The sequence below is a fragment of the Mirounga leonina genome, unplaced genomic scaffold (assembly GCF_011800145.1).
Source record: "Mirounga leonina isolate KUSES-001 unplaced genomic scaffold, KU_Mleo_1.0 Mir_454, whole genome shotgun sequence".
Taxonomy (NCBI): domain Eukaryota; kingdom Metazoa; phylum Chordata; class Mammalia; order Carnivora; family Phocidae; genus Mirounga; species Mirounga leonina.
Genome location: NW_023270763.1, coordinates 4,934,245 through 4,947,248, shown reverse-complemented (window position 1 = coordinate 4,947,248; position 13,004 = coordinate 4,934,245). Strand labels below are relative to the sequence as shown.

At 45.0% G+C, this 13,004-nt stretch overlaps 2 protein-coding genes across 5 annotated transcripts in view; one reads left to right on the top strand and one right to left on the bottom strand.

Moving 5' to 3' along the window:
- Window positions 1–720: 720 nt before the first annotated feature.
- EIF2AK1 (eukaryotic translation initiation factor 2 alpha kinase 1) overlaps window positions 721–13,004 on the bottom strand; it is a 30,824-nt gene continuing 18,540 nt past the window's right edge. For 3 of the 4 annotated variants that reach the window (XM_034988354.1, XM_034988355.1, XM_034988357.1), the window contains exons 11-15: window positions 10,661–10,761; window positions 5,686–5,800; window positions 5,379–5,461; window positions 3,889–4,122; window positions 721–1,072 (exon numbers count right to left, since the gene is read on the bottom strand). In XM_034988354.1, coding sequence (XP_034844245.1) covers window positions 935–1,072; window positions 3,889–4,122; window positions 5,379–5,461; window positions 5,686–5,800; window positions 10,661–10,761 — 671 coding nt within the window. In that variant the 3' untranslated portion in view covers window positions 721–934. The remainder of the gene's footprint in view (window positions 1,073–3,888; window positions 4,123–5,378; window positions 5,462–5,685; window positions 5,801–10,660; window positions 10,762–13,004) is intronic. The other variant, XM_034988356.1, reaches the window with a different exon arrangement.
- On the top strand, window positions 6,188–9,976 carry ANKRD61 (ankyrin repeat domain 61). Its single transcript, XM_034988361.1, has 3 exons — window positions 6,188–6,467; window positions 7,360–7,457; window positions 8,856–9,976. The coding sequence occupies exons 1-3, from the start codon at window positions 6,252–6,254 to the stop codon at window positions 9,799–9,801; spliced, it is 1,260 nt and encodes a 419-aa protein (XP_034844252.1). The 5' UTR covers window positions 6,188–6,251; the 3' UTR covers window positions 9,802–9,976.

Here is a 13,004-nt window from a genome sequence, read left to right as displayed (position 1 = left end):
GACACCGTGGGAACAGTACAGGAGCGAAAACAGGAACAGTCCCACCAGAGCTACTTTGAGATGATTTAGATGATTTGGGGGCAAGAGGCACAAAGCTTGGAAAGGGCATGATTCTGAAGTGATGCCAAGCCAAAGGTGAAGATAACAGAAAGGTTGGATGATGTACGCTGCGCTGCTGAGAAGCTGAAGTTGTATCTCAGGGGCAACAAAGAGCCAGCTTTTGAGCCAGGGAGTGAACTCATCAGATGTCTTTCTGGTAACTAACACGCAGCTGTCACAACTGGAACAGTCCAGCAAACATGCAGGCCAGGGCTTGGGCAGTGACGGGGTAGGGGTGCATACCTGGATCTGTGCGGTAGAACATTCTAGGGGAGGTCTATGTGGTCAACAGGCAGAGTTTAAGGAGAAAGTGAGGATGGTGCCTAAGTCTCTCAGACTGGACAGTGATAGTAAAAATTACAAGTCTATGGGCGCCTGGGTGGCTCAGTCGTTAAGCGTCTGCCTTCGGCTCAGGTCATGATCCCAGGGTCCTGGGATCGAGTCCCACATCGGACTCCTTGCTCGGCAGGAAGCCTGCTTCTCCCTCTCCCACTCCCCCTGCTTGTGTTCCTGCTCTCGCTATATCTCTGTCAAATAAATAAATAAAATCTTAAAAAAAAAAAATTTATGAGTCTATGGGATATGAGAAGGAAAAGAGCAAAATAGGTTTAGCTTTTTGGGTTTTTTTTTAAGATTTTTATTTATTTATTTAACAGAGCGAGCACAAGTAGGCAGAGCAGCAGAGAGAGGTAGAGGGAACTTCTACAACTTTAATAGGTCTTGTCCAGGCTTACTAAATAGAACTATACCATCTATACCCTAACAAAGACAACATTTACATGCCAGTTGACTACTTCAAGAACTAGAAGTCCACTTTCACATTTACAGAGCCTAATTAAGGCAGGACAGGAACACCCCCATCTTTCACGTCATCCTTGGCCCCTTTGTCCTGAGAAAGGAGACTCAGCTGCTTCTTTAGTTCTTCGATTTCTTTTTCTTGCTCCAGTATTTTCATCTGTAGGGTGAGATTAACCTGTCAAGAGAAAATTTTGAATTCCATTAAAATGGCCTCTTCCATTTTATTTTTTTATTTTATCTTTTTTTTTTTTAAAGATTTTTATTTATTTATTTATTTATTTGACAGAGAGAGATATAGCAAGAGAGGGAATACAAGGGGGAGTGGGAGAGGGAGATGCAGGCCTCCCGCCGAGCAGGAAGCCCGACGCGGGACTCGATCCCAGGACCCCGGGATCACGACCCGAGCCGAAGGCAGACGCTGGACGACTGAGCCACCCAGGTGCCCCGGCCTCTTCCATTTTAAATACACAGGCCAACCTCCCTTTGCACGGTGCGCCTGAATCCCAGTGCCCACAGCTGGCGGAGCTGCGCCAGCGTCGGGTTGCCCGGCTCCATAACTAACTGTCAGCACCTCAGCCCACAATGCCTGTCACCACCAGGGGCCAGTCATCACCTGGCTCATGGCATACACCAGGCCACGTGTGTGTTGTGTTGCCTCCGTGTGTCCTAACTGACACGTGGAACTGGCCAGCGAAGATGGAAGTGCAGCAACCTAATGAAAAGTACGGACGCTGGCAGCCGAATCAAATCGCACCACGTGGTGTCAGAGAAGAAACAGGCGGCCGTGGGGTGTTGCTCCCGCCGCCGCCAGGCACACGGGTGTGCAGCCCCAGGACCGGGCAAAGAGGACTTAGCAGAAATGAGGAAAAGGATGAAGATGTCCCAGAGAAAGTGACACCAGCAAAATTCATGTTGAAAGAACTCTCGGGGGGTGGGGGGATGGGTTAGCCCGGTGATGGGTATTAAGGAGGGCACGTACTGCATGGAGCACTGGGTGTTATACACAATCACGGAACACTACATCAAAAACTAACGATGGATGTATGGTGACTAACCTAATAATACAAAAAACCATGCTGTACACCCAAAACAAACTGAGGGTTCTAGAGGGGAGGGGGGTGCGGGGATGGGTTAACCCGGTGATGGGTACTAAGGAGGGCACGTACTGCATGGAGCACTGGGTGTTATGCACAAACAATGAATCATGGAACACTACATCAAAAACTAACAATGTGATGTGTGGTGACTAACATAATAAAATTTTTAAAAAAACAAAAACAAAAAACTCTCAGAGATCTCTCACAACTTCGAAAGTGCAAAGGATACTTGACCGCTGATCCAAACTTAGAAAGGAGTGTACAGTCCACCAGCACAGAAAAGAAGCTCACTGTGTATCCTAAGTTCTATGGTGAGATGCAGGCAGGCACTGTTCAAACCACTCCTGAACATGTAAATAAATACAGTTTTATAACTTGCTTCATTTCCACATACCTCTGCAACTGACAGAGTTTTTAATGTTTTGAGAAACATTTGTAAAGGTCATGGGACAATCATAACTTCCCGTGGATTACTAAGATCCCCTTGCGTGGTCTGAGCTCAGCAGCCATTTTCACAGTCCTGTATGAACGGCCGTGCAAACCAAAGACTGCCTGTCCACACAAGTTTTCTCTGTATAGGCATGTGAAGGCTATTATATAAAAAATTCTACAAGAGAAATACCATAAATGCCAAATAACTACGGTCTCTAATAGCTAACTTAACTGGGAGTTAGAAAATCCCTTCCGTAGAAAAGAGAAATTTAATCACCACATCTGCTGTTTCCAAAGGCTCAGAAAAGTACTACACCTACCTGTTTACCATTCAAGCTAGTAAAATTCACTGTTTTACCTGAAACTCAGTAAGCCTTAAACAGAAAATAAATCAACGGAACAGTTACTACAAAGAGCGCGCAGACCGGTGTGCATCACGACGATGTCGGGTATCTGCTGCACACGGGCCGGCTGCAGCTCCTCCCCAACCCCCCGCCCAGACTTCTCCCTTAACAGGTCTGAGCAGCCAAGAGGGCCTGGGAATTCCATCCGGTTCCTGAGGAGTTTATGCTGCTGGCCTGGAGACTACACTCTAAGGACCAGCGCATCTAATGCAATGCCGCTCACACACTGTGGAGGCAAATCATTTGGGGATCTTGTTAAACGCAGATTCTGAGCTGGTATGTCCGGAGTGGAGCCCAAGACCCTATACTTCTCAAAAGCCCCCAGGTAATGCTGATGCTGCTGGTCTGGGGACTATGCTTGCGGTAGCAGAGCACTAGGGGATCTGTGAATAGATCTTTGAATCAAGCTTTTGTTAAATCTCAGAAAGTTTCTGGAGGAACAGAATGGATGAATCGTGTTTCCAGTACTTGTAGACTGGACATGGTACTTGGCACGGTAACAACGGGTCTGGAAGGAGGGGAGGAAGGGGCTGCCCTGGGAGGAGGGGAGGAAGGGGCTGCCCTGGGGCCCATCCCACATCACAGGACTGAAAACCAGAATCACACACTTGAATGCTGAAGGACCGCAGATGGGCAGAGGCGGTCTCTGCCACAGTCACTCCAGCTCCCCCCAAGATTTCCTGCTGTCTTTTACTCTCTGGTATGTGCCCCTTTTTACTAGTAGATATGCTGTAGTGATTTATAAAAGGTTATATTTCCTAGTCAGAAAGGAAAACTAAAGCCTTTGGACTTAGCAAGAGGAAGCTAGAAAGTAGAGCCTATATATAATTACAACTTTTAGACACTGGCCGTGGTCACCTTGCTTACTTGGACTAACTAAGGCTGTGCTTCTGGGAACTCTGAGAATGAGTTTAATCTGGTTTCCATAAACCTTATTCTAAGCTCAACTGGGGCTCCTGGCTGGCTCAGTCCGTGGAGCGTGTGACTCTTGATCTTGGGACTCATGAGTTTGGGTGGAGAGATTACTTTACAAAAAAAATATATATATATGTACATACATTTCCAGAATTTTGGAAAAGTTCACTCTGCAGCAGCTGAAGAGCAGACGGTCTCTGAGATGCGTTCCTTCTAGTTAAGTGCTGGATATACTTGGCTTGCACGGGACACCTCTTACTGAGGGATTCAGGTATCTGACCACTTCTTAAACCTGTTAAAACGTGTACTCGCTCCATTTCTGTTCCAAACGGCTGAAAGAGCTCTAGCAGGATCACACCCAAGCTATACATATCTGACTGGAAAAGCGGGAGAGAGGTAATTTAGTAGTGAAACACAAAAGGAGACTAACATCACCATCCTCTCAAACACAAGATTTCTAAGACAGGCCGATTTACAGACCCTACGATGCAGGGCACACAGTGGGCAAGCTGACCCCTCACAGAGGCAAGTTTCTGCCACCTAGAATCATGGCCCTGAGGGAGAGCTGTCTGGTACCGTCGCAATCCCCATCTCTTCCAAACCAAGAAGGGCATCCACGGCCACAAAGCCCGGCCGGGTGAGGGGCAGGGAGAACGCCCCCGGCCCCGTCCACAGTCACTACCATACCAGTGACCCCAGCACTCCCTGAAAATCCGGGCGTGGAGCAGCCTGAGCAAGAGACGGGAGCTCCCACGTGCTGGGGCCAGCTACTGGGGTCGGCGTCCCTGCGGCCTGTTCCCCTCTGCCTCCACACACAGCGAAGCATTCTGGTAAAGTTTAAGAAACTTCATAAAATCTGTTACTTTTCCTGAAATCGTTTTTCAAGGAAGGCCTTTAACCAGGTAGGATTTGAGGAAGAGCCATGGTCTCTTTCTGCCAGTTCACGCCCGGTCACTGAAAAGCTGAATGATTCATCAGAAGGAAGAAAATTTACTAGACTGTTACTTTGAGAAAAGGATTTCCTTTAACATTCCTTCAAGGAACAAAACGGATTAGACCTTTTCACAGCCCGAACTGTGACGTTTTAAAAGGAAAGCTCATTTCAAAAATAATTTAGGACACCCATGGATTTAGAAGTAGTAAAGTAGGGGTGCCTGGGTGGCTCAGTTGGTTAAGCGTCTGCCTTCGGCTCAGGTCATGATCCCAGGGTCATGGGATCGAGCCCCGCATCGGGCTCCCTGCTCAGCAAGAAGCCTGCTTCTCCCTCTCCCACTCCCCCTGCTTGTGTTCCCTCTCTCGCTGTGTCTCTGTCAAATAAATAAATATCAGGCTCCCTGCTCGGCGGAGAGTCTGCTTCTCCCTCTGACCCTCACCCCTCTCATGCTCTCTCTCTCTCAAATAAATAAAATCTTAAAAAAATAGAAGTGGTAAAGTAGCCTGAAAATCAGTGTAGTCAGATTTAGGTGAAAAGTGAGGTTTCCTGTTAATGGCAGTTTCATGTAACAGACAACCTACCCTACTCTGTTACCTCCAAAAACACCAACACGAGAACTTCCACTGCACTTACTGTGCTTTTTGTTACTTAGGACAGCAGACCAAGGCCAGCAAAAGGGGGAAAAGCAGCAAATACTACCTTGGCGTCATACTCAGATCCTTCCAACTGCTCAGGAGAAGCGTACAGGCAAGTACCCACTCTGGACGTGTGTGTGAGTGTCCCTGTAATTTGAAAAGCCAAATATTAAAACACTGCAGAGTTCCCACTGTCTGCACTAAAGAACATGGACTCTGAGCAGGGTACTGTAGGGAACGATGGTTGCTTTTTGTCTTTATCTTACTTTTGCTATGACATTAAGTCTTTATGAGTCTCTTTAAATACTGACAAGTTCAATCATGTTTTTTTGTCTTAATGCCAAAAAAGAAAAGAACCAGAATAAACTTACTCTTCCCATCTCTATCGATCCAGTCTGTGTTCTTCTGTATGATGTCTGTGCAGGCCAGACCAAAGTCTCCTATTTTTACTTGCTGATCAGAGCCATGAAGAAAAATATTCCTGGGCTGTAAACAAACAAGAACAACTCCTTGGTGTTCTTAAAACAGTAAAAATGGGGGCGCCTGGGGGGCTCAGTTGTTACGCGTCTGCCTTCGGCTCAGGTCATGATCTCAGGGTCTTGGGATCGAGCCCCGCACCGGGCTCCCTGCTCAGCTGAGAGCCTGCTTCTCCTCCCCCCCCACCCCCGCCCCTCCACTGGGTCGTGTTCTCTCTTTAATAAATAAGTAAAATCTTAAAAAAAAAAAAAACTGCCTCTATTTGGCACTGTATGACCTGGGAACAAAGCCTGAAGAAGTTGGCTCTGAGATATAAATGAATCGTGTTCACAGATACGATTCTCAACAGTTCTAGAATGGTTCTAGAATGGAACTAAAGGGATCATAATGAGACTGAAATAGACCAATTCTGTCCCAAGTGGCCCCTGCACTTCCAAGTCCCCACTCTTAAGTTTTGCTCATGGGAAACATAACCAAGAGAGGCAGAAGGGAGCTGGTCGCTGACGGTGCCGAGGCCCTGCAAGAAGGCCCGGCTGCCGCCCTCCACACCAGACTCTACGAGGCCATCATGAGGGAGGACTGCGCGGCGATCCAGGTGCTCCTGAGAAGCCACCCCGTCAACCAGCCCATGACCATTCTGGCCAACTCCACCAGCTACCGACTACTTCTGAACCAGGTACCCTCCCCTCTGCTCTGTCACTTGTAGGGAAAAGATGCCATGCTTCGGAAGGCCTACCACCTAGCTGCTGTGAGCTCATTAAACCTCCCCGCGGTCCCCGCAGTCCCCACCACCCCCACGGCGGGACACTTCACCTCCAGCACCCTGCACGCCTCCCAACTGCCCCATGTACGCTGATGTGCGGAAAGACAAGAACCCATTTGGCTGGTGGAACATTAATGTTGTCCTCTCAAATATACCAGTGGTGATTACATCTGTGTGAATAATTATTTTTCCCCTTTTTTGCATATGCTTTTTCATTTTCTAAATTTTTATACAATGATTATTACCTTTAGATTTAATTTTTTTCCCCCAAAAGTCACTGTCTCCTGTACCCCGCCTTCTTCCCTTATCTGGCAGTCACGCCGTGAAAAGTCACTACTTATTAGAGATGTATTTTAAGAACCAGAATAAACAGCTCTGCTCATCATGGAAGACATGCTGCATTATCTTTGAAACCCTGGAAATTCAGGTTTTACTACTGATACTATGACTTTGGCAAAGTCTTAAAAAACACAAAACCTACTTGTCAATCACCCTGTGGGTTAATTTAAGGACTAAGTGACTTAGTAGCAATTACCATTACTTTTACACTATGAGCTCTCCACAAGAACCAACTTGCAAAGCTTTACGTAAGTTATTTCTGTTGCATTGGCAAATCTACATTATATGTAAAACAGATTTTATATGACTCTCACTGGTTTGGGGTCTTTTAAAACAGTCAAAAAGAAAATTTCAATGCACATACCAGAAAAATACTGAACTGAGATACTAAGTACACTTATTTCCTCTGACACAGCAGGCTGACACTGCACAGGCCTACTTGTAACGTAGTCTTTCTCCCCCAAAGCAGATGCAGTCCATCATCCCCATTCATCTAGCTGCCGAATACCGCAAGGCACGAAGTTTGCTTTGTTTGTTAGAACACGGTGCCGACCCAGAAGTCAGGTAAGTTAACTCAACAGCGATCAGTTCTCAGTGAGGATATGCATGATTTAGATGTTACTCTCCCCGGTAATGTCTGGACTCACCCATTCTTCGGGGTTTAGGGACTACAAAATACCATGACCATGTCTTGAATGAACCAATTTCTTTACTGACTAGATGAGATACTCGGAAAAACTGGCAGTAATGCAGGAACACAAACCAGTCAGCCCAATTCAAGCATCCTGAGAATTAAGCACTAAGCAATGATGCTGCAGAAAATGCATGAAGTGTTGGTCACAGCCCTCAGGGAGCTTAAAACCCTCAGTTAGGTATGGAAAATAAGTACATAGAAATAGACAATGGATTTTCTTTTTATTACCCATCACTAGAAAGTATACTTCATGAAAGAGTAGTTACCTCGTTCACCAATATGTCTTCACCACCTAAACCGATGCCTGATACTAAGTGCCAATAAATAGGATCTAATGAATGGAAGAATCACATGGTGTAAAAACAATATGACTTCTTGCCCCCATAAGTTTAACAGAAAGTAAACCCTCAAATCCTCAGCATGCTCCAGAAGAGCCCCCTGACCTGTCTGGCTGGAACCCTCACCCACGCACAGCCCTGCCCAGCTCTGCAGACGCTCTCCCAGTCCTCCACGACTGGACATCACCGATGCACACCCCTCCTCCACAGGGGCTCCTCCATACACCCTCTAGGGTGCTCATACCTCTTAGAACTTTGCCCATGTGCAATACTGATCTAGTTACTTAAATATGTTTCGTGTCCTTCATGCTAGACTGTCAAGCCCTGCAAAAGCAGGGACTCCGTGCTGTTTACCATTTCCCTAGCATGGGGCCTTACGCTAAATAAATATACATAAACTGAAAATCATTTTCAAATTTCAGTGGGTCAGATGTTTGTAATAAACCTTCCCTTTTCTCTGCCAAAATAAAGGAATTTTGGAAGCATCCTTGAGAGATTTCAGTAGAGAAGCACATCAGGGCCAGTATAAAACCCTCATGGCACCGGAGTCCCCCCTCTAAAATGCTGTGATATCCCGAGAAACTAATGCAGATTTTCAAACACTTCTTTGAAGTAGGCGAGAGGAATCACTTTCAATAAACATTGCCTTCTTGGGGCGCCTGGGTGGCTCAGTCGTTAAGCGTCTGCCTTCGGCTCAGGTCATGATCCCAGGGTCCTGGGATCGAGCCCCGCATCGGGCTCCCTACTCAGTGGGAAGCCTGCTTCTCCCTCTCCCGCTCCCCCTGCTTGTGTTCCCTCTCTCACTGTCTCTAAGAAATAAAATCTTTAAAAAAAATAAAAAATAAACATTGCCTTCTTAAGTACTAATTCTTTGCGTAGAACCGTTTCCATTGTGAATATAGTGTAATCTGCGATCAATAACTGTTCTAGGGATGCAAGAGGCCTCACCACGCTCCACCTGATGCTCCTGCACTGGCCAATCACTTCTACCACATGGACAAAACCGGGGAACAGAATCCAAAGGATCCTGACAGACATTCAGAGTAACGCTGTGATGTGTCTCCGCATTTTGTGCGAACATGGAGCTCAGGTCAATGCTCGAGTGGACAACAGCAACAAACAGTCACCCCTGCACCTGGCCATAACCTACGGGACCTATCCGGTTCTCTCCATTTTAGCCCAAAATGGTGCCCACGTCAATGCCATTAACGAATCCAGCATGACACCCCTTCACATGGCTGCCGACATACTGAATAAGGAGATGATGGAAACACTGATTGCCTGTGGCGCAAACGTTAACTGCGCCGTTGCCTCCACTGGGAACACGGCCCTTAAGCTGGCGGTGTGCACCGCATCGAGCAAAGCAGGCCGACTGCTGGCGGCAGGGGTGAGCTGCATCCGGTTGCTGCTAATTCACGGAGCCAAAGTAAATGCCCGGGACCACGAAGGTCAAACAGCTATCCACGAGGCATGTTTTGGAGGCAGAGAGGCAATCATCAACCTCCTGCTTGACTCTGAAGCAAACGTTAACGTACTAACAAGCCGCGGGGAGTCTCCGATACACATGTACCTCCAGCGCAGTTCCAACATAAGGGACACGGGGCTTCTCGCCAGACTCCTTTATCACTCTTATCCTCTGAGACTGACCAATAACCAAGGAGTTCTACCTGCAGGAATCATGCTACCAGAATTCCACCTCTTAAGGGAAACCCTAATAAAGTTATCTCAAAAACCCTTATCCCTAGAGGACATCTGTAAAAAAAACATCAGAAATATTTATGGTGAGAAATACAAACAACACTTAAAGCAACTTCTCCCAGTGAAGATTTGGAACTCTCTATACAGTTATTATGACCTAGCTTACCTCTTGAAATAGGACCTCAAAATTTCACCAGCCATAGAATTTCAGTAACTCACACCACATTTTCTGGCTAGACTCGTATCCAGAAAACACTTAACTCATCACCTTGTACATCCCAGATGTACAAACTGGTTCTTAAACTTTTTTCAAAAAATAAAATGATTTGCACATTAACTTTTCGTTCCCAAATATTCCTTTAAAGACATTTTTCACAACGTAATTTCTTTGTTCAAAAAGTAAGCAAATTAAAACTCTTCTGCCAAAGAAGTAAATCTATTTTCTCTCTTTGATAGTCTTTTGTGGATAAAAACTGGAATAATCATACACTTTTTAAACAGCAGAAAAAAATTTCCCATGTTAAATTTCCTTTAAGTTACGTAATTGTAGAAACAGATTTTACCTCTAAGTCTACAATAACATATGAGGATTTTTGTCAGCATTAAATACATTTAGCCTCATCTATTATATGAGTAACTCGTCGCACACTCACTACCTGAAAAACACTACTATTCCTCCATAGAGAATTTTTGAATGCCCAAAGATCACTGCCTTTAAATTCAATCTAGGGGCGCCTGGGTGGCTCAGGTGGTTAAACGTCTGCCTTCAGCTCAGGTCATGATCCCAGCGTTCTGGGATCGAGTCCCGCATCGGGTTCCTTGCTCAGCAGCAAGCCTGCTGCTCCCCGCTTGTGCTCTCTCTCTCTCTGACAAATAAAGTCTTAAAAAAAAATAAAATAAATTCAATCTAAAGTTCTGGACTCATGGGATGATTTATATAAAAATAATGATAACCCCCTAAGTAAATGAAAGAGGATACATAATTTCATTTAACTCAGTGAACCAACACCACGTCCTCCCTGATACAAGGCACTTACCTTCAGATCTCTGTGTACAATTCCCATGTTATGTATGTAAAATACACCTTCCACCAATTCTTGAAAAATTTTTGTTGCAACACTGGCCATGACATAAGGACCTTGAAGGAAAAAAGGAAGTTTTATTTTTCTTTTTACTCATTACATTAACATCTAAATGTTACATAGTTCTAAATACATTAACGTAATTCAGATTTTCAACAAAGTCAACACACCTAAATGGTTTAAAATAAGCAGGAAGGGCTCCTCAGCTTGCAAAGAAACCATCACAAACTTAGTGCCCTAGTGAATGGACTTGGTGTCACGAATTTCACCAAGAGCCCCTGTATTACTTTGTAAACCATTCTCAGGCATAAGATGGCTGGATTAAACTAGGTTTAAATCTCCTTCAATCCCTGACACTCTGGGGTTTAACACTGATAAATCTGGTGTCCTAAGCCTACTGTGGATTAAAGACATTGTTACAAATAATGCAATCAGAAAAAAGATAAACTATGTTAGCTCAAGGAGTGAGCTCCCATTACATGGAAGATTTGGAATGCTGTATTTTCCAAAAATGACTGACAAATGAAAAACGATGTAATGAGGAAACAAGTAAATGGTTTAATTCATCTATTAACATGATGATATAATGACTGACTTTAGGGGTGGGAAGGTTTTGTAGGAACTAAAACAAATTGCTAAAGCAAAAAACCCTCGTTTTCCAGCTAAGTAAATTTGGTGATATCATAATAAGAACTTAATAGCTCTTGTCTCCTCAGCCATTTTACACTGTAAATACGTAACACAGAAATACGACATGCTCCCTTTCCTCCTGGATGAGCCTACCTTGCTATGCAGCTCACCTAAGCCACACTCTCCTTCTGCACCACCCAGCATGTAACTCAGGGACCTCAAGTCCCCAGGACTTGAGAAGACAGGAAACTCTGCGTGTCTATGTGCATAAACACAACGGTCCCACTTACAAGTGCCGCCACTACCATGCCCCTCACGCTGGAGCGACAGCCTCCTGTCTACAGATGGAGGGCTTTGGGACTCTCACAGCCATTCAGATCAACTCCCTTCCTCTGGTCTGTCTGTAACAGGTTCTCATTTTAACCCACCTAACACATCCAAACAGCAGGCCCCTGTACACGGGCCTGATCAGGTGAGAACAGCTTCCGTTCCCTCAGCAACGCATCCTTTGCATGGAGCGCTTCAATCCTCACACCCTATCAAATGGGATGATCCACATTTCACAGTGGAGGAAACAGGCTGAGAGCAGTTTCCTGACTTGCCCCAAACCTCACCGCCAGTGAGTGCTAGAGCCAGGATTCAAACCTGGGTCTACCATGTATGGATTGTTGGGGATAACTGATATAAAACTATACTCGATAGGAAGGTATGCAGCCCGTGGGGAACACTACCAAGTTAAACCTTTTTATTTTAAAATACTTTTAAAAGAAAATTATGCATCACGATAGCAGTAACCTCCATATCTTGCCCTTCCTGTTTTCATAGGCTTATTGTCCTGGATGGTGAAGATCAGAGTTACCCCAATCTATCGTGAGGGACTCATTACTTACTTTCCAAATGGAAGTTTAAAGATCAACAACTGCATACAGGACCTTAATAAACCATCTTCTTTTTACAGAGACATCTGCACCTAGCACTATGATGCTCACACGGCAGAGAATACAACTTTACAGGAAACTGAAAATACCCACTCATTACTTGCCACGACTGAACGTCTGGCATGTCCTGATTACACAGTAAACCAGAGAAGCAGGGAGCGTCGCAGAGATGCTTGAGGGAGGCATTCTGTTTCTGCCTCCCCTGGAAGCTAATCTAAGATTCTGGGTGTGTTAGATGATGTATATTTCAGACCAAATAAAGAGTTAGAGTGTCAATAGTCGTGAACAGCAAATGATTAATAATATTTAGCTAGGTCTTTACTTAAAATCAGGTCACTTGCATCCCCAGTTTTGATCACTTAATACAGTGATTTTCAACTTTGGCTACACATTGGTATCAACAAGAGAATTTCCAAAAAAATATCAAAGGCCAAGCCTTATCCCATATCAATCATATAAAAATTGCTGGTGCAGTCCCTGACAACACCCTTTAAAAAAAAAACAGACTTTACTTGTTGGAACAATCTTAGATCTACAGAGAAACGGAGACCATAATACAGTTCCCACTTACCTGCCACCCAGTTTCCCATCATTAACACCCACACTGGTAGGGTACATCTGTCACAGTTACCGTACCAAGACTGATACAAGTCCACAATTTACTCAGACTTCCCCCAGTTTTTATCTAACGTCCTTTCTCTGTTCTAGGGCTCCATCCAGGATACTACATT